At 36.3% G+C, this 20,645-nt stretch overlaps 1 protein-coding gene across 1 annotated transcript in view; it reads left to right on the top strand.

Moving 5' to 3' along the window:
• Positions 1 to 9,817: 9,817 nt before the first annotated feature.
• The window catches only part of LOC141392735 (nose resistant to fluoxetine protein 6-like), a 29,969-nt gene continuing 19,141 nt past the window's right edge, over positions 9,818 to 20,645 (top strand). The window contains exon 1 of the mRNA XM_073965617.1: positions 9,818 to 10,016. Coding sequence (XP_073821718.1) covers positions 9,947 to 10,016 — 70 coding nt within the window. The 5' untranslated portion in view covers positions 9,818 to 9,946. The remainder of the gene's footprint in view (positions 10,017 to 20,645) is intronic.

The following is a 20,645-nucleotide window of genomic DNA, read 5'->3' as shown; positions in this document are numbered from 1 at the left end:
ATAATATGCCCCTTTCTCTCTGGGACCCCTATAAGCAACCAAAATTTTGTGACCATCCTGTAGCTTGATTGCAAAAAATGGAAGAATTGGATGCATTACCGACTATTGTGGTATCTCCCTTGTTTGACCACCTTCGCCAACCTGCTTTACACCAATATAAAGGTAATATTTTCTTCTTCCATTGACAGGCTTTGCCGTTGGAATACCCCTACTAGAAGCCGATATATTCACAAAGAATAAAACTTTGAATTTGTCTCCAAATGAGTTTTTCCCCATTCCGACCCCTAAATATTATCCGACTATCACCAAAATCAATAGACTTCTTCCTCTGTGGCGCCCCATCTACCCCCAAAAATTTCGTCACTATCCGATCAAAAAGCCAAGTTGTAGCGCGATTACAAAAAATGGAAAAATAGGGTATATTACTGAATTTTGCAATATCTCGGTTTGCTCCCTTACGCCAACATACTTTGCATCAATATAAACGAGATATTTTCTTCTTCCATTGACGGGTATTCCTTTTGGAATACTCCAACCAGAAGCGGAGATATTCGCATAAGAAAAAAACGTTGACTTTTCTCCACATAAGCTTTTCGCTTATTCCGACTCCTGAATATTATCCGACCATCACCAAATTAAATAGGCTTCTTCCTCTGTGGGACCCCCATTAACCCCTAAAATTTCGTGACGATCCGATAAAAATTGTGACCTGTGGCGTGATTACAAAAAAATCGGAAAATGGGATGCATTACCGACTATTGCGATATCTATGTTGTTTGAGCAGCTACGACAATCTACTTTACATCATTGTAAAGGTGATATTTTCTACTTTCCTTGCCAGGTTTTGCTTTAGATATACCTTTTAAAGAAACAGAGATATTGGCTTTGAAATAAAATGTTGACATTTCTCCAAATAAGTGTTTGCCCAATCCGACCCCTAAATATTATCCGACCATCGCCAAAATCAATAGGCTTCTTCATCTGTGAGACCCCCATTAACCCTCAAATTTTCGTGACGATCCGATCAAAATTGCGACCTGTAGCGTGACTTCCAAAAAAATAGAAAAATGGGATGTATTACCGACTATTGCGATATCTCCGTTATTTGGTTACCTACGCCGACCTAGTTTGCATCATTGTAAAGACGGGATCTTCTACTTTCATACACAGGCTTTGCTTTTGGGAAGTTTTCAACCAAAGCTGTGATATTCGTCAAAATAATTAAAATTGCAAAAATGAAAATTGGGGTTTTATTTTCTACTATTGTGATATCTTCGTTGTTTGATCACCTACGAGCACTTATTTTACATCACTAAAATCAATAGGCTTCTTCCCCTCCGGGACCCCCATCAACATCCAAAATTTCGCGACGATCCGATCAAAATTGCGACCTGTAGCGTGATTACAAGGTTTAGATGGACAGACGGACGGACGGACGGACTGACGGACGGACACACATAGCCAGATCGACTCAGCTCGTCGAGACATTCATTTTGGTATATATAAGTATGGGTCTACGACCATTATTTCGATGCGTTACAAACTTTTTGGCCAAAACCAACTTATAATACCCTCCCCACATAGTGGTGTAGGGTATAAAAAACGAAAGAAAGGCAAAACAAACCCCTCTAGAGTTGACGAACCCCGCAAACGTTTTGAGGACCATGATCTGCGAATCTGCGCCTGAAATGTTCGTACTTTTTATAGAGAAGGTGCAGTGTTGGATGTACGATCGTTTCGAGGTGCAAACATAGACTCGGACCACTACCTTGTTGCAGCAAAGATACGTACCAGATTAAACGTAGCAAACAAAATGCGAACAGACACAACGCGGAAGCTGGACATCGATGAAGTTGGTTCCAATTATTTTGAGGAAGTAAAAGATTTCGTATACCTCGGCACCACCGTAAGCACAACAAACGACATCAGTTGTTAAATAAAAAGAAGAATTGCATTGGCTAATAGATGCTACTTTGGCTTAAGTAAGCACTTAAAAAAAAACACACAACTCGTCAAACAAAACACTGATACTACCCGTGCTGATGTATGATTCCGAAGCCTGGGTACTTGCGCAAGCAGATAAGGCAGTGCTTGGCGTGTTTGACAGAAAAATTCTTCGAAAGATCTACGGACCGATCTGCGTTGATAGCGAATATCGACGTCGTATGAACCACGAGCTGTATCTGCTATACAACGACATCAATATTGTTAAACGTATCGAGATGCAGCGATTGCGTTGGCTAGGCCATATCATAAGAATGAGCGATGATGAACCCGCTACAAAGGCGTATAAATTCGAGCCACATGGCGGTGCACGCAGAATTGGCAGGCCAAAGAATAGATGGCGCAAACAAGTGGATGAAGAGATGACAAGGAGCGGAATTCCAAAAAGCGAAGCACTAAACATAGAGAATTGGAGATCTTTTCTTAGTTCGGTCTATGGAACAAATGTTCTGTAATGGGCCAACTAAGTAAGTAGGACTTAATATGTTCTTTTCCGGCCAACCATTTTTCACATAATTTACGATAATTTTGTAGTGTTTTGTCTTCTTTCGTGTGTAACGATACCGCCTCAGAATCTATATGGCAGTCTTGCAATACAATGTTGTACACTTCATCAATATATAATACCTCTGATTCAGTTTGATCGAATTCATTAATCCCTTGCAAGTGATAATGGCTTACAATTCACGTCAGCGGAATTCAAAAGATTTTATGAAGCAGCGCTATTGAACATTTGACGACATATCCGTTTCACCCAGCTTCGAATGGATTAGCTGAGCGTTTTGTTCGAACGTTTAAGACAGCTTTCAACAAGATTAGTAAAGAGTAGCCGAACCAGGAAAAGGCATTAAACAAGTATTTGGTGACGTACAGATCAATGCCAAAACCACACACAGGCAAGTCCCCTGCTGAATTACTTCACGGTCGACAGCCTAGAACAATTTTAACTGCAATGTTTCCGGTAAGGAACCAAACATTAAATATTTCGTCGAAATTTTCTATTGGTCAATAGGTTTATGTACTTAACTTTTCTGGTAAGAAGCGCTGGATAGAAGGAGAAGTATTTGGTAAATAGAGCGCTGGGAAAAATCCGACGGCATCAAAATCAAATAAAAAGCAGAGTGGAAGTCAGCTCTGATAGCAACGTAAACCAACAATTCCATGCACCACGTAATTATGACGATATTGACATAATAATTCCAGATATTCAGGCAGATCGAAATTCAGATCGACGCTCACCAGCATTCGCACCACCCAACATCTCAAACCATTCCAATGTATAGAACTATTTAATCAAGCTTTAATTCCAACGGCATCAGTGGAAACCCTTCGAAATTCACAAAACTCTCAACCGGCTAGGGAAAGAACTAACGAACCATTTGAACATCAAAATAGTTTCATAAAACGACGCAACGCAAACGTAGGTAGCAGTTTACCCCAAGAAGATCTGAAAGATTTCGTAAAAAAATTAGAGGAGAAGAAAATTAGGAGCGAGGGAATATTGGAAATAAGAAACTACTTGTTATTGAAATAATTTTCAATCATGTCTTCATTGAAAACTTTTGTCAAAATATTAGCTTTTGTGCATTATAGCTTTTCATGCATATTCATTCTGTTTTCGTTTACTTATCAATAAAGACTATTTGTGTTTTTATAACTTATTTTGGAATTTCTGGGATACAACAACAACATTTTTAGTTTTCATGATTTTTGGTCAAGTTGGGCCAAGCACCCTGCGCTTTCACTCAATCCGAACATCGACATCTCTTGCCTTAATATTTTTGGGAGGGAAGAGCTGAGGCACATTTGTAGTCTATACTTTCATCAGTCTATGCGCACTAGGGTTATAACTTGTGGTGGCACTTACTACAAGCAGTAACTGTGCTATCAAAAATAAAAAATATTAAGTAGACTAAGAATTATTCTTATGTGAAAAATGTAAACAAAAATATTTTCATAAAATAAAATTTAGTTTTGTATTTGAAATTGAAATTGAAAGAACACTCATATCCATACTGCATTGGTGACTCCGAACGGAAGAAATTCAAACATTTTCAAATATGTCAACCGAAAAGAATTCAATGGAAATATCCCGAGTTGCTGTACGCGTTCCTCCATTTTGGCGACAAAATGGATAAACCATAGCTATCCAATTGGAATTCCAATTTGTAACAGCAGGAATATCTTGCGACGAAACAAAATTCCACACGCTAGTTGGGTCCATGGAAAGCAACATCCTAAGTCAAGTGAGCCATGTTTTGGAGAATCCCCCAGCGAAAGACAAATATGAGACGCTCAAGAAGACATTGCTGAACGAATTTATGGAATCGGAAGAAAAGAGGCTACGGCAATTATTGGAAAACGTATATATTGTTGACAAAAAACCCTCCGGATTGTTGAGAGAAATGCGAGAATTGGCAAGCGGAAAAGTACCTGAAGAGTCTATGAAGACATTGTGGATTCAACGCCTACCTCAAACAACAAGAGCTATATTGTCGGTGAGCGAAGATAGAATTGATAAATTAGCAATGATGGCAGATAAAATCCATGACCAATCAGATGCTGCTGGTGTAGTCAACGCGGTTTCAACAAGCGACAACGATCGATTGCAATTTCTTGAAAGGCAAGTATTTGAACTTTTAAAAACGACCGATAGTTTGACAGTAGAAGGAAATAGTAGAAACAAAACGAATTATGTCCGCTCGAGAAGCAATTCCCGGACAAGATCTTCCAAATGTCGGTCGCCCTGCTCCTTCAAACCATCGGAAAACAATTATGCACCTCATCTACGGTGACGGATGAGAGTGGCCTACAGATAAGTCACCTGTTCATTCAAGATACAAACTCGAAGTACAGGTACCTTATAGATACTAGAGCCGACATTTCAGTTATACCACCGAAGAGTGAAGATAAAAAGTGTCCACGGAAATCATTTGTGTTGTATGCAGCAAATAATACGAAAAGTATGGAACAAAAGTTGTAAATTGCAACATTGGTCTTCGACGAAAATTTCTCTGGTCTTTTATTTTTGCTGATGTTTAGACAGCGGAATCCAATGCAAATGCATATATGGTTAGGATGGTCGTAGAGAAAATCTGATTAGACAAAAACTCGTTTTATTACAAAATAAAACGAATTAGGCCCAGAAGTTTTTGCATATCGTGCATATTTTGACATATTTTTACATATCTGCATAAAATGAGCATATGCAAAACCATATGCAAAAATATATTCAATGATTTGTGGTCTAAATATCCCACCGAAATGGCTGAAATTTGGTATTAAGTCTTCGTTAGGGTATGCAACTTTACAACTGTAATCTGTTCCTACCTATATTCGGTATTGTGAAAGTTGTAGCCTCAATATCCCATCGAAATGACTGAAAATTGGTATTTAGTCTTCGTTGGGGTTATAAAACATTCCACTTGAAATTTGTCGGCATAGGTCCACGTCTTCATATAGCCCCCATAGCACGGTACCTCCGGATTTCTGGTATTTTTAAGGCTGTGCCCTCAATATCCCTCCGAAATGGCTGAAATTTGGTATTAAGTCTTCGTTGGGGGTATAAAACTTTCACCTGAAATTTATCGGTATAGGTCCACGTCTTCATATAGCCCCCATATAATGGCACTTCCCGATTTTCGGTATTTTGAAGGTTGTGGCCCCAATATCCCACCAAAATGACTGAAATTTGGCATTTTGTCTCCGTCAAGGGTACAAGACTTTCCACCTGAAATTTTTCGGTATAGGTACACGTCTTCATATAGCACCATAAAACGGTACCTCCGGATTTTCAGTATTTTGAAGGTTGCGCCTTCATTTCCCCTCCGAAATGGCTGAAATTTGGTATTAAGTCTTCTTTGGGGGTATAAAACTTTCCACCTGAAATTTATCGGTATAGGTCCACGTCTACATATGGACACCTCCAAATAATAGTATGCTAAGTCTAACAAGTAAGCAAAGGCTATAGTCGGACGGGGCCGACCATGTGATACCCTACACCACAACCTGTAGGAATTAGCTATGTGCAACCGCCTTGCACGCTGAATGTCCGGGTTCGATTCCCATCAAATTGTCTACGGTGGTAAAATATCCCGTAGTAATGTTGGTGATATTTCCTGAGTATTTCAGACATGAAACATTAAAGTAAATTTTTTGAACTCATTAAACTCCAAATGGCAAATTGGAGCCATATTTGGGGAAAATCGTTAAAATACCTGAAATCGGGAGGTACCGTTATATGGGGGCTACAAAAAAACATGGACCTATCTTAACAATTTTAAGTGGCGAAATTTCGTGGCCACTGGGAACCACATATGTAAAATTTCAGCTAGTTCAAGCAAAAAATGTGGCTAAGATCCCTAAAATACCTTAAATCGGGAGGTATCGTTATATGGGGACTATACCGAGCCGTGGACCTATCTTGACAATGTTTAGTGGAGCAATTTCGCGGCCATTGAGAACCTCAAATGTAAAATTTCAGCTAGTTTGGGCAAAAAATGTGGCTAAGATCCATAAAATACCTTAAATCGGGAGGTATCGTTATATGGGGACTATACCGAACCGTGGACCTATCTTGACAATTTTTAGTGGAGCAATTTCGCGGCCATTGGGAACCTCAAATGTAAAATTTCAGCTGGTTTGGGCAAGAAATGCGGCTAAGATCCTTAAAATACATTAAATCGGGAGGAACCGTTATATGGGGGCTATACCAAACCTTGGACCGATATAGCCCATCTTCGAACTTGATCTTCCGACGGCTAAAAAAATGGTATTCCCCAAAATCGGTCAACAAATGCGACCTGTATGTTGCGAACGGACGGACGGACGGACCTGCATAAATCGACTCAGAAAGTGATTCTATGTATATCCCTAGAAGGAACTATGGGTCTATCTCGCTTCCTTTTGTATGTTACATACAAATGCACTAACACATAATACCCCTTACCACATAGTGGTGTAGGGTATAACAAGTGAGTTTTGCAGGAGAAGCTCTCAAAGTTTGGAAATTTTTTTGAACTTCAGTACTATGCTAAGTCGATATTTGTTTATAACTTCTGTTCGGATTGACCGATCATTACCAAAATTAGAGAGAATTTAGGTTAAAGGACGTTCGACACCTCCAAATAATAGTTTGCTAATTCTGAAAAGCGAGTTTTGCAGGACAAGCTCTAAAAGTTTGGAAATTTCTTTGACCTTCAGTACTATGCTAAGTAATTATTTGTTTATAACTTCTGTTCGGATTGTCCGATCATTACCAAAATTTGACAGAATTTAAGTTAAAGAACGTTAAATATAAAAATGTAAAGAACTTGAAAACATGCTAAGTCGACTTAGCATACTATTGTTTGGAGGCGTCGATATAGTCTCCATAGAACGGTACCTCCCGATTTTCGGTATTTTGAAGGTTGTGGCCTCAATATCCCGCCAAATGGCTGAAATTTGGTATTAAGTCTTCCTTGGGGTTAAACAACTTTCTACCTAAAATTTGTCGGTGTAGGTTCAGGGCTTCATATAGCCCCCATAGAACGATACCTCCCGATTTTCGGTATTTTGAAGGTTGAGGCTGTGGTTATACATTTCTCTATTTTACTGACTTGTCCGAAAAGAATTTTAAACAGAAAACTTGTACATACAAACATTTTTGTACCTATTATTGAAATATTTGTTGCATAAGAAAATATGTAAAATGCATATACTTTGCATATGTGATGTATTAACATCTAAATCAAGAACGTACATCACACCTCGTTTCCGAAAACAAGTATTCGACATGATACACAACATATCACATCCCGGCTCAAAGTCCTCAATTAAGAAGATATTGGATAGGTTTGTATGGCCAAATATGCGGAAAGAAATTTTCAATTGGGCTAGGTCATGTTTAAAGTGCCAGCAAGTATAGGTTGGACGCCATATAAAAGGCGCTGTTGGTCAATTTCCTATTCCAGACGAGCGATTTAAGATAGTAAGCATTGATATAATTGGACCTCTTCCACCGTCGGAAGGGTATAGATACTGTCTAACATGTATTGATAGATTTACGAGATGGGCCGAGGCTATTCCATTACAAGACATAACAGCTGAATCTGTTGCAAAAGCATTTTTAGTGGATGGATATCTAGGTTTGGAGTGCCTTCTCAAGTAGTGACAGATCAAGGACGACAGTTCGAATCTGCACTGTTCGGAGAATTTTCAAAATTGATTGAAGTTCGTGTCACTCATACTACGCCTTACCACCCGCAATCCAATGGTCAAATTGAACGTTGGCAACGAACACTTATATCGTCTATAATGTGTCACGCAAAAGAGCGTTGGTCAGAGGTCTTACCGATGGTAATGTTGGGATTGCGTGCATCTATTAACCACGATTTGAACGTTTCGCCTGCAGCTTCAGTTTATGGAATGGAGATAACGTTGCATGGTGATTTTTTACGGAATCAAAAACCACGAAAATAACTTCAGATTGGGTTACGCAATTCAAAGCTGATATGCATAAAATAAAAGCAACGAAGGTGCACCGTTATGGCAATTTTAATGTTTATGAACCGGAAGCATTAAAACAAGCAAAATTTGTTTTCATCAGAAATGATGCTGTACCAACTGCATTGCAACCTCCCTACACCGGACCATTCCCTGTTATATCCAAAGGGGAGAAAACTTTTTTGGTCGACGTAAATGGGAAGAAAAAATTGATATCGGTTGATCGCCTAAATGACGACATTCGAATCACCACCACTTGCTGTTCCACCTGACATTCAAACTCGAGTACTACGATCTGGAAGACCTGTACGAATAAATACCTAACGTTGTCACTGGGGGAGGAGTATTGTGGTGGCACTTGCTACAAGCAGTAACTGTGCAATTAAAAATAAAAAAGTAGGCTAAGAATTATTCTCATGTGAAAAATTTAAACAAAAATATTTTCATAAAATAAAATTTAGTTTTGTATTTGAAATTGAAAAGAACACTCATATCCATACTACAAACTTTTTTTGCAATTTTTGCAAATATCAAAAATACCACCGCATAGCCGTGCAGAGCATGAAAAACTACTATGATAATAATTTATAATTTCTTCTCTATCGCGAAAAAAGTTTCCGCACCAAATGCATTGAAGTTCGGTAATGCATTATTTAATTTTATTTGTTATAATGACATATACGCTTTTCGTAACTACTTATTAATAGTTTTAATCTTATTTAAAATCAATATCAACCCATTTTGGACCAATGAAATCGCGATATTTCAGAGCATTTATTGCACCTTTGACAATATCACAATTTTTTGTTTTTCTTTATAAACTCGCGAATTTTATGTTTACATTTATTGTACCTATCGGACAAGAGAATATGTGATCATTTGCAATGAATTCGCGGAAGTTATAGATTGTTTTTAATGAATGAGAATCGTATTTATTTTCTATAAATATTTATTCAGACAAAGCAAATTTAACTTTTTAAATAGAAAAAAATATCAAAGGGGTCATAGTAATCGCAGTCGGTGCGGAAACTTTTTTCACCGAATAGAACTAAAAAACACACGTTTTCGTTATCAGGACAATATTCCGCACATGGTACTGGCGTGGTATTTGTTTGGTCATTGCCCTAATGAATGAATGACTTTACCATTAATTCAATGCTGCAATGGTTTTATTGTGTTCGCATATTATCTATAATATAGATTTCTACATTATATGCAGCGATTGGCAGGCGGTGTAATCGCTGGACTAATTGCATATAATGTAGAAATCTATAGTATAGATAGATAATATGCGAACACAATAATACCACTGCAGCATTGAATTACTGGTAAAGTCATTCATTCAGTTCATTTAGTCACTCACAACAAATATGTTGTCTAACGTAATTTTTTAAATTCTTGAAATTGCTATTTTAAACGATAAGAAAAACAGAAACAACTTATTAATATTATAAAAAGAATGTTTGCCAAATATTTAGTAGTGTTGATATTATTTATAAAACAAGGATACACATATGGCGAAGTTAAATGTTAGTATTATTATTTTTATTATTTTTTTTTTTTTTTTGCAAAAAATACCATTGGAATGAAATAAATTACCTGCTATCCATAACCTCACTTGTGTACAAGATGCAATTTTAGTGAAATTCTAATATTCTAAAAAAATTAATGGCGAACAAATAATGATATTAAAATTAATTTACTAAAATAATAAGAAATGTGTGGAAAGAGTGCAAAAAAAAAACAACGCACAGTGTCACGACCGTGGACAAAAATGGTCAAAATCAAGTACTTCGGAATACAAATTTATTGATGAGAATTTATAGTAAACATTTCAATTTAAAGGAATTAGAATTATGGTATTGATTTGTCAAGTAGTTTTGTCAATGTGAAGGTTCACACCCGATAGTTGTTGGAAATATGTACTTTTGTCCTTATTTTACTAAAATTAATAACTTGTATTATACTCCAAAATTTTAATATTTAAAGTAATTTATCATTCTAAAATAAATTTTTAAAGTTGGATGGGACGTAATAAACATGGATTTAATTTTGTTTGGAAGTAAATAGTGATCATATGGTGTCTACAGCTACCCAACCCAGCAAAATTTATTTGAAGTTATTCTATGTGAAGTAGTGATTGAATAGCTTTTTTAGAAGCAGTCCACGCAGAGTCATGAAAAATGCATTCCGTTCTTCACATTTTGACAATGTCCGATTTGAATCAATTTCACAAAATTTTCACATTTTAGCAATGTTTACATTTATAATAACTTTTTGAAAATAAAATTCTTCGGAACACAAGAAACAATTTATTTTATGGTATTTTAATTACTTGTATTTTTAATTACTTGTATATTTTAATGTTTGCATCCAAAAAGATGATCATATGTGCAAGAAATGTCAGACTGTATATTTGTTTGTAGCCAAAAAAGTAGTTGAATCATGAGTGCAAGTGACTATTTCTTTTTACGTGAAAGAAGTCATGATTTTTAAAAGGGCATGGTGCAGCTAAGATGCAATCAATTTTAGATGTTTATCACATATTTTGCATGACTCTATGCAAGAAGCGTTTTAAGATGTTTTTGGGTATTTTTGAGTAATAAAAGCTAACTTTCTAGAATAAAATTATTATTTGCACTCAGTCGCTTTTTAAAATGATTTATTTGAGATATTCCATTGTTTTATGTTCATTATTGCTCTGTTCCAGAACCTGCAAGAAGCTACTATTTTTACTATGATAACATTTTTTCCTTTATGTTATCGGAAAAATAGTAAAAATTATTAGATTCTTGCAGTTCAGGAACAGACCATATATTTCAATTTCATTAACCCCCTTTATTATAAGTCTTCTTTTGTTATAGTTTGGATTTATAGCGTTACGGTTAACATAAAGTTAAATGTGATGATAAAATTTTAAAGCTGAAAACACATACAACGTTAGGGTAAATTTTTGTGTCGTTTTGGCCGTTTTACACTGTTGGACATGATGCCGAAAAATTCAAATTCATTTGAAATATATGCCGACAAACATATAAACGCTGGTCCCAACCTGCGACAAAAATCGAAAAATCGATATCAGCAAATCTCTGCGACAATTATGCAAATTTTCTCTAAACATATCATATTTTAATATTCCAGCACTGTTTTTGTAATTTATAACGGTATTTAACAAAACAAAACAGAAGAAATTGACATTTACGTATGATCTCTTAAAAACTTTAAAAACATCAGTAAGGTTGGGACTTCTTGCAGGGCAAATAACTCAAAATTGAAAGGATAAAATTATTTTTTTTTCAAAATGGAAGTTTTAGTATAATGTTTCCTAATTACTTTTACATAAACATGTGTACACATTATTCGCATAAAATGTGCTGGAAATCACATTTTTTATAATACTTTTTTGCGGATTTTTTTCCAAGTCCTAAAAATTGAAGTTGAGTTTTACTAACATCGCCATCATTCGCCACTCTCCAAATTTTTTGAAGAATGTTCAAGATAGTGTGAAGTTTACAAAAAATTTGGTTCTAGCTGCATATACATATTTGCATTTCTGTGTGTGACATTAAAAATACTGACGATGCCTCTGGTCGTTTCAGTGAATATGCCGTATTGCTGTATTTTCAGTTTCTTCTTTGTTTAGTGTTTTGATTTTTTTCTTTAAAGATTTAGACATTTTTGTTTTGGGATCTACTTACGAGTGTATTTTTTACATTTGTATATTTATACCCTATACCACAATGTGGAAAAGGGTATTATAAGTTTGTTTTGGTAAAAATTCATGTAACACCGCGAAATATTCGTCGGAGACCCCCAATGTGGTATATCAATCTTCATATCTCGACGAGATAAAGCGATTTTGAGATGTGTGTCTGTCCGTCCGTCCGTCCGTCCGTCTGTCCATTATAAATTGTAAACACGCTCCAGGCCGCAATTATGGACCGATCGTCACGAAATTTGGTATGGAGGTCGGGTTCAGATCAGAATAGATCCCTATTCTTATTGGTGATGATCGTGAAATATTTAGCGGGTGAAATGGACCAAAAACATAATATTTATCCAATTTTCTAGCGGCTCTGTAGGTCTCAATAATAGTCCGATTAACGCGTAATTTTAAATAAGGTAAGAGTATATCACAAAGGAGAAGCTTGCAATTTGAGATGGCGATCGGATAATATTTAGAGGGTTAAATGGACCAAAACTTTTGTGTGAAAATTGTGAAAATTTTTAATATACAGGTTATATCTTAATTCCTGGAAGTGACATTCCGGACAAGTGAGATACACTTGAAAGTAGAACGCTTGACCTTTCAATTGATGCCAATTATGTTGGTGTGCATGGTCAGATAACAGAGTTACAGCCTAATATATTCCGTTAATTATTTGTAGTGTAATAATAAACTCGCTAGAAGTCGCAATTATACATCAATAGTCACGAAATTTTGCACCGGGTAAGAGTATAGGTCGAAAAAGATGCCTACAATTTTGAATGATGATCTGATATTCTTCAGCGGGTGAAATGGACCATTACTTTTGTATGCAAAATATAAAAATTTTATTTTTGGTCGATATTTTAATTCCTTGAGGACATATATATTTCGCAAAGTATCCTACATATGAAAAAAAAACTACTGACCTTTCCTCTGATGCAAATTGCAATAAAGTGTTTGCTAGATAACGGGCCTACTGCCTAATATATAATAGGTTCTTTGTAGAGAAGCACATTTTTATCCCATGCTACATATTGTCTCTCCAAAAGTTTATGTAAATCATATCTCGACGAGATAAGCTTGTAAACAAGCTTAAGGCCGCAATTATGGACCGATTGTAACGAATTTTTTAAGGAGGTTGGGTTCGGGCCAGAGTAGAAATGATTAGTTTTTGGTGATGATCGTGAAATGTTCAGGGGATGAAATGGACCAAAAACAAAATTTTAACAAATTTTGTAGCGGCTCTGTAGGTCAAAATAATAACCGGCAAAATTTTAAACAAAGTTTGAGTTTATGATGAAGAAGAAGCGTACAAACCAACGTGAAGATCAGATAATACTTAGCGGGTTAAAAGGACTGAAACGTTCGTGTGAATTTGGTAAAAATTGCAATAACGTAGCGGTTAAACAACGGGAGTAGTAGTACTGCATAAGTGCGTTTCATTACATTTTACTTTGTGTGAACTAAATTTTCCATTCCTGCTACAAAAATGTCTTTGTCATGCTAAATAACTTTTTGGTTTTGGTCATAAGTATTATACATTACATCTCGGATATTTGATAATTAAATTTTCACAATCATTGAAAAGAAGTTCCATGGAGAGCGATTGTCCAGGGATAGTGGTATAGGGTATCCCATGGTCGGCTCCGTCCGACTATAGACTTTTCTTACTTGTTTTGATATATGTATGTATGATGCTATATAAAATATGAAAAACAAGTAAAAATGTAAAGTTCTGTGGCACCGAACTTTTTTATATCCCCTACCATGAAATATTCTGACCTCAAATGGAATAATTTGTTTCCCTTCCTGTCCACGATACCAATCGGAGACGTTTTTTGACCACTAAGAACTCCAAATATCCAATTACAACCAAGTCGAACCGAAAATGTATGTAGATAAAAACCTCAGAATAACTGAAATAGGGAGGTACCGTAATATGAGTGCTATACCGAAACCTGGAGCTAAGGCGACAATTTTTGGCGCAGGAGGTTTATGATCATTGAGAACTCCAAATGGCAAATTACAACCAATTCGGGCCGAAAATGTTGATAAAATCTTCAAAATACCTGAAATCGGGATGTCACGCAATATGAGAGCTATACCGAAACCTGGACCTAAGACCAGAATTTTTGGCGCAGAAGGTTTTTGATCATTGAGGACTCTAAGTGGCAAATTACAACCGATTCGGGCTGAAAATATTGATAAAATCGTCAAAATACCTGAAATCGGGAGGTATCGTAATATGAGAGCTATACCGAAACCTGGACCTAAGACCAGAATTTTTGGCGCAGAAGGTTTGTGACCATTGGAAACCCCAAATACCAAAGTACAGCCCATTAGGGCCGAAAATTTAGATAAAAGCTTCAAAATACCTGAAATCGGGTGGTACCGCTACATGGGGGCTATAGGAAAAACTGGACCTACATATACTGATGATTTTTTGGCTAAAGTATTTTTTACTTATTTTTAGCATATGTATACTGAAAAAATCAGATGGATCCGACGATTATAAATATTTTTGTCGCACCTTCCCATACAAGTGGGACCACTGTGAGCTGGACTTTGGTATCGGCGTCGCCCTGTTGTTGTTTTTTTCTCGTCGCTCAACACAAAACTTTACTCAAACGTTGTATGTGTTTTCAGCTTAAGGAGGAGCTTCTTGGCATTAACTTTTAATGTATATTATATATTTTTATATTTTTAATGCCTCCAAATTGGTTTATTTTTCGTTTTCAAATACATCCGATAGTAAAAGAAAACATATAATAATGGCCCCAAGACTATCGAACTATTATCAAACTACTGTTTTTTTTTTTCAAACAAAAATGTTCTACAAAAACATGAGTTTGGTAGTAATTTGAACGAAACTAGAGGAAGAGGCCATAAATATCAGATAGAAGTTACCACAACTCTTTCAAAGACTTTTTTCCAAATGGCCCTGAGGTCTCAAATCAGTGAAAATCCTCGCTTAATAGATGTTAACTTGTCCAATATCCTCAAAATGCATGCTTGCGAATCAATTTTTAAATGAATCGAAAAATCAATTCAAAATACATTCCGTGGAATGTATATTTATTCACTACAAGGAACTAAGAAGCAAATTAGACAGTATCCTCACTGCACCATTCCCTTGTAAAAAGATGTAGTCCGAAATCACTTGCACTCATGATTCAACTACTACTTTGGCTACAAACATTTTGCTGGGAAGTCTGTGGTACATAGTACATCGATTTTGTGAACCAAATTTAAAAATTAGTGGAGTGGGAAAAAATTGTATAAAAGTGTATATCGATATTATTTGTTGTTTGAGTTGTGAAAAGTGAGTACTTTAAACGTATAAAGGTTCCAGCTGCAGAGGTTTGCAGACGAACATGTTATTTCTCTTTTTCAGCGACCACCTCACTCAGGGGTTACCCTCTATTTTATTAAAGCGCTTTGCGGTGTTGGCTATAGCGCGAAAACGAATGAATCGACCATCATATATTTTTGTGTGCTTATTAAGTATTTAATAAACTTGTTTTAAAACGAGAGACTTTTAAAAATATCAATTAAAATAAAAATTGGTAAAAAAGCTTTTTAAGTTAAACGGTTTTATGTTAAACATACATTGCAATGTTTAAGATAAATGTACTAAAAACCAAAAAATAATAAAATAGATACAGTCGTGGGAATTATAAACATATGCATAGACTAGACTAAAATAAAACCGTGGGGCACCTCAATTGTCTACAATCGTTGATCAAAATGTTCGTTTTGTAATGTTACACTATAATAAGGCAGTTGTTCAACCGACAGCGATGGACGTGTGATAAGTAGGGATAGAATGTGCAAACAAGCTAGCAAGCTCGATTATAAGCTAGTTTTAGGGTTTCATAGTGGTGAGCGAGTAGTACTTTGTCGATTAAAGACAAACTACGAGCAGTAAAACGATTCCTCGCCAGCCAGCAGTGTGAATGTCCAACGATAAACTAGTTGAAACATCTCTTTTATTTACATGGAGTGTATAACTATTGGAATTTCCATGAGCAAGAAAATAGTAAGTAATTTCCTCACTGTCTGCGGGCCAACTGCCTAACGACGAATTAAACGATTCTTCTATTGCACATTAAGTCGATAATTTGTAGACAATTGACGTGCCCCACGGTTTTATTTTAGTCTAGTCTATGCATATGTATATAATTCCCACGACTGTATCTATTTTATTATTTTTTGGTTTTTAGTACATTTATCTTAAACATTGCAATGTATGTTTAACATAAAACCGTTTAACTTGAAAAGTTTTTTTTACCTATTTTTATTTTCTAGTTTTTAGTTTTTATTTCGCATTCTGTTTAATTCATTTAGTGCTTCATTATTGCAAGGTTTCTTGCCCGTTAGTTTATTGCAGTCCAACTCCTCTTTACGTAGTCCCTGCAAAGATCTTACTCTACTAAGAGCCACGTAGGCTTGACCTTCTTCAAACATTTTCGCACCTAAGTATACGACCTAAGTATACGATCCACAGTGCTGCCCTGCATTTTATGTATTGTAGAAGCCCATGATAGTATTAAAGGCAACATTCTTCTTTCAGCCGTCCTGCAATTGTACTTAGCTGGAAACTGTATGGCTTTCGGGTGTATAAGATGTACTGTATAGTGCACTGTATTCTTCTTGTCAAGCCCTTTTATTTGATACCCATATTGGTGGGATTGATAAAAAAATTGTTATCAGCCATTTTGTAGCGGCGGCCATCTTAGATTTCAATTTTGCATAGTAAATTGTATTCTACTTGTTGAGATCTTTCATTTGATACCCATGTTGATGGGATTGATAAAACCTAAGTTATCCGCCATTTTGTAGAGGCCGCCATCTTGGATTTTAATTTTATATAGTACATTGTATTCTACTGGTTGAGCACTTTCATTTGATACCCATATTGATGGGATTGATAAAACCTACGTTATCCGCCATTTTGTAGCGGCCGCCATCTTGGATTTCAATTTTTTATAGTATATTGTATTCTGCTTGTTGAGCCCTTTCATTTGATACCCATATTGATGGGATTGATAAAACCTAAGTTATCCGCCATTTTGTAGCGGCCGCCATCTTGGATTTCAATTTTTTATAGTGCATTGTATTCTGCTTGTTGAGCCCTTTCATTTGATACCCATATTGATGGGATTGATAAAACCTACGTTATCCGCCATTTTGTAGCGGCCGCCATCTTGGATTTCAATTTTTTATAGTGTATTGTATTCTGATTGTTGAGCCCTTTCATTTGATACCCATATTGATGGGATTGATAAAACCTACGTTATCCGCCATTTTGTAGCGGCCGCCATCTTGGATTTCAATTTTTTATAGTGTATTGTATTCTGCTTGTTGAGCCCTTTCATTTGATACCCATATTGATGGGATTGATAAAACCTACGTTATCCGCCATTTTGTAGCGGCCGCCATCTTGGATTTCAATTTTTTATAGTATATTTTATTCTGCTTGTTGAGCCCTTTCATCTGATACCCATATTGATGGGATTGATAAAACCTACGTTATCCGCCATTTTGTAGCGGCCGCCATCTTGGATTTCAATTTTTTATAGTGTATTGTATTCTGCTTGTTGAGCCCTTTCATTTGATACCCATATTGATGGGATTGATAAAACCTACGTTATCCGCCATTTTGTAGCGGCGGCCATCTTGAATTTATAATGATAATGAATAAACATAATTGTATTGTCACCAAAATCCAAAGTGTATACAAAATTTCAGATTAATCGGTTGACAGGAAGTGGGTGAAATTTGAATTACTAAATTTGACCCAAGAATAAATAATAAAACAAACAGGGTGAGCTAAATAAAACCATTTAAAAAACGGTGAATAGCGAAAGTCAAAATTCGATTTTTTTTACAAAAAATGGAAAATTCTAATATATGTATAAAGGAAAATTCTCATATATAAAGACAAGAGTTCGATGTATTTATTAAGCTCACAAAAATATGAAGACTGACCGCCAAATTTCAGTTATTTATGTTGAGGCCACAACATTCAAAATACCGAAAATGGGGAGGTACGGTTCTATGGGGGCTATAGGAAGACGAGGATTTACACTGACATATTTCTGGTGGAAAGTTATAAGCCCCCAACGAAGACTTAATACCAATTTTCAGCCATTTCGGTGTGATAATGAGGCTGAAACCTTCAAAATACTGAATATCGGGAGGTACCGTTCTATGGGGGCTATATTGAAGGCGTGGAAGGCGTGATAGCTTTATACCCGCAACTAAGACTAAATACCAAATTTCAGCAATTTCGGTGTAATAATGTGGCTAAAAGCTTCAAAATACCGAAAATCGGGAGGTACCGTTCTATGGGGGCCATATCAAAGCGTGGACCTACACCCATAATTCTCTGTTGGAATATTTTATACCTCTGGCGAAGACTAAACACAAAATTTCAGTTTCAAACTGAAACTTACAAAATACTAAAAATCGGGAGGTACGGTTCTATGGGGCTATAAAAAACGTGTACCGACCATCCCAGTTTTTTTGTCCTGGAGATTGTAAGTCGGTTATAAGTACTAGTTCCAAAATTGATGCACCCACAATAACTCGTTCTATTTTTGGCCACATTTAATATGAACTCGCGACATAGTGTGGCGGTGTCGAGGTAGACGAAGTCATTAAATACCTCAACACGATAGGAGCACGCTTCCACCGTTGTTCCGAGTTTTATGGACGTATTGCGCATCGATACCATCAAATTTGTCTCTTCTCGCAGATTCTCCTTTGACCTTCCTAAGGGCTGAGTACATAAGCTGCCTAGCCTGCTTGCCTTGCTTGCTTCTGATAAAAAAATAAAAGAGAAAAGGGCAACATAGTTCAAAATTGGCTCGGCCTTCTTTATTCTTTTATTTTTGTTATGTCAGAAATGAAGCAGAAAAGCAAGGCTTCCAGGGGAGGCAGCTTATGTACCCAGCCCTTTAAAGGTATCAGTTACTCCTTTCATTGATCGACCCATGATGTCAATATCGTCAGCGTAAGCAAGTTACATGTGGCTATTTGTGTATATTCTGTCATTTCTTTTAACATCTGCATCTCGTATAACCTTTTCCAGCAGAATGTTGAATAGGTCACACATAGGCTCTCTCCTTGTCGGAAACCTCTTTTGGTATTAAACTCTTCGTAGAGGTTATTTGCTATTTTAACTGAGGACATAGTATCAGTTAATGTCATCTTAAAAAGCCGAATGAGCTTTGCGGAAATACCAAATCCAGATACGGCTTAGAACACCTTTGAACGTAGAGGACTGTCGAAGGCTGCTCTATAACACTGTGCAGCAGCATTTTTGGGGGGTGAAAAATTTCGTTTGGAGATGAAAGCCCTTGATGAGTATACTAAGAACCCAAAAGGAAATTTTCGCCATAGGTCAAGTTTCTGAGATATCGCGCGATGAAGTTTTTGATTTTTTCCCTATACTACATGGGAAAATAGCTCCATATCTTTGTTTGGCGTTGTTGTAACGGAATAAATGTCAAAGATAACAATGAAAACGGGACAAAATCGACTAGTTGTCAAAGAGAACCGTACCTAAAATCTTCTGAGCAACATTTTTGTAGAATATTTGGATGCTGAAAAATCTCATCTTGTGGTACTTTCACTACGGTTCAAGAAATAAAGGACGAAAAGGACATGAAAGGCATTGAGTTAGAAGAATGAAATGTTCTACAAAAAGATTCGCCAATCGATTTCATTGAAGACATGTCGCCTCAAAACGAAGCTACAACAACGCCAAACAAAGATATAGAACTATTTTCCCATGTAGTATAGGGAAAAAATCAAAAACTTCATCGCGCGATATCTCAGAAACTTGACCTATGGCGTAAATTTCCTTTTGGGTTCTTAGTATACTCATCAAGGGCTTTAATTTCCAAAAGAAATTTTCCACCCCCCAGACTTTGAGTTCTATTTTGTGTCACAGTGTAATATACAAAAATATGCTAGGTGTCAATCGGCATCTTTTTGGTCTTCTCCAGGATATGCCGCAAGTTTGATGTTTCACTCTTCCATCTATCCCAACGTGATCAATTTGATTTATTTTTTCTGGTCTGCAGACATTCTGCTGCCCTTTTGAAATGCTTAAATCTGATTCTGCTAACTACCATGTTTTTTGCCGATTCAAAGCCTATCAGCCTCATACCAGTGTCAACCGATTATTGGGCCAAATAAATAATCCTTTCCAGTTTTGACATTAAAATCACCTAGAATAGTTTTAGTGTCATGGACAGGACAGCGGTCATATATTTCTTCCAAGAGCTCGTAAAATATATCTGAGGTCTTTTCGTCCTTGTCTTCAGTGGGAGCATGAGTGCAAATAAAGCTGACGTTGGAGAATTTTGCTTTTATCCGTATTGTAGCAAGTCTTTCATTCACTGGGGTGAAGCTGAAGAGAAGATGTTTTAGCCTCCGT

The sequence above is a fragment of the Musca autumnalis genome, unplaced genomic scaffold (assembly GCF_047663935.1).
Source record: "Musca autumnalis isolate F117 unplaced genomic scaffold, ASM4766393v1 scaffold_2, whole genome shotgun sequence".
Lineage (NCBI taxonomy): Eukaryota > Metazoa > Arthropoda > Insecta > Diptera > Muscidae > Musca > Musca autumnalis.
Note: the sequence above shows the minus strand (reverse complement) of the source record. Positions and strands in the feature narration are given on the sequence as shown.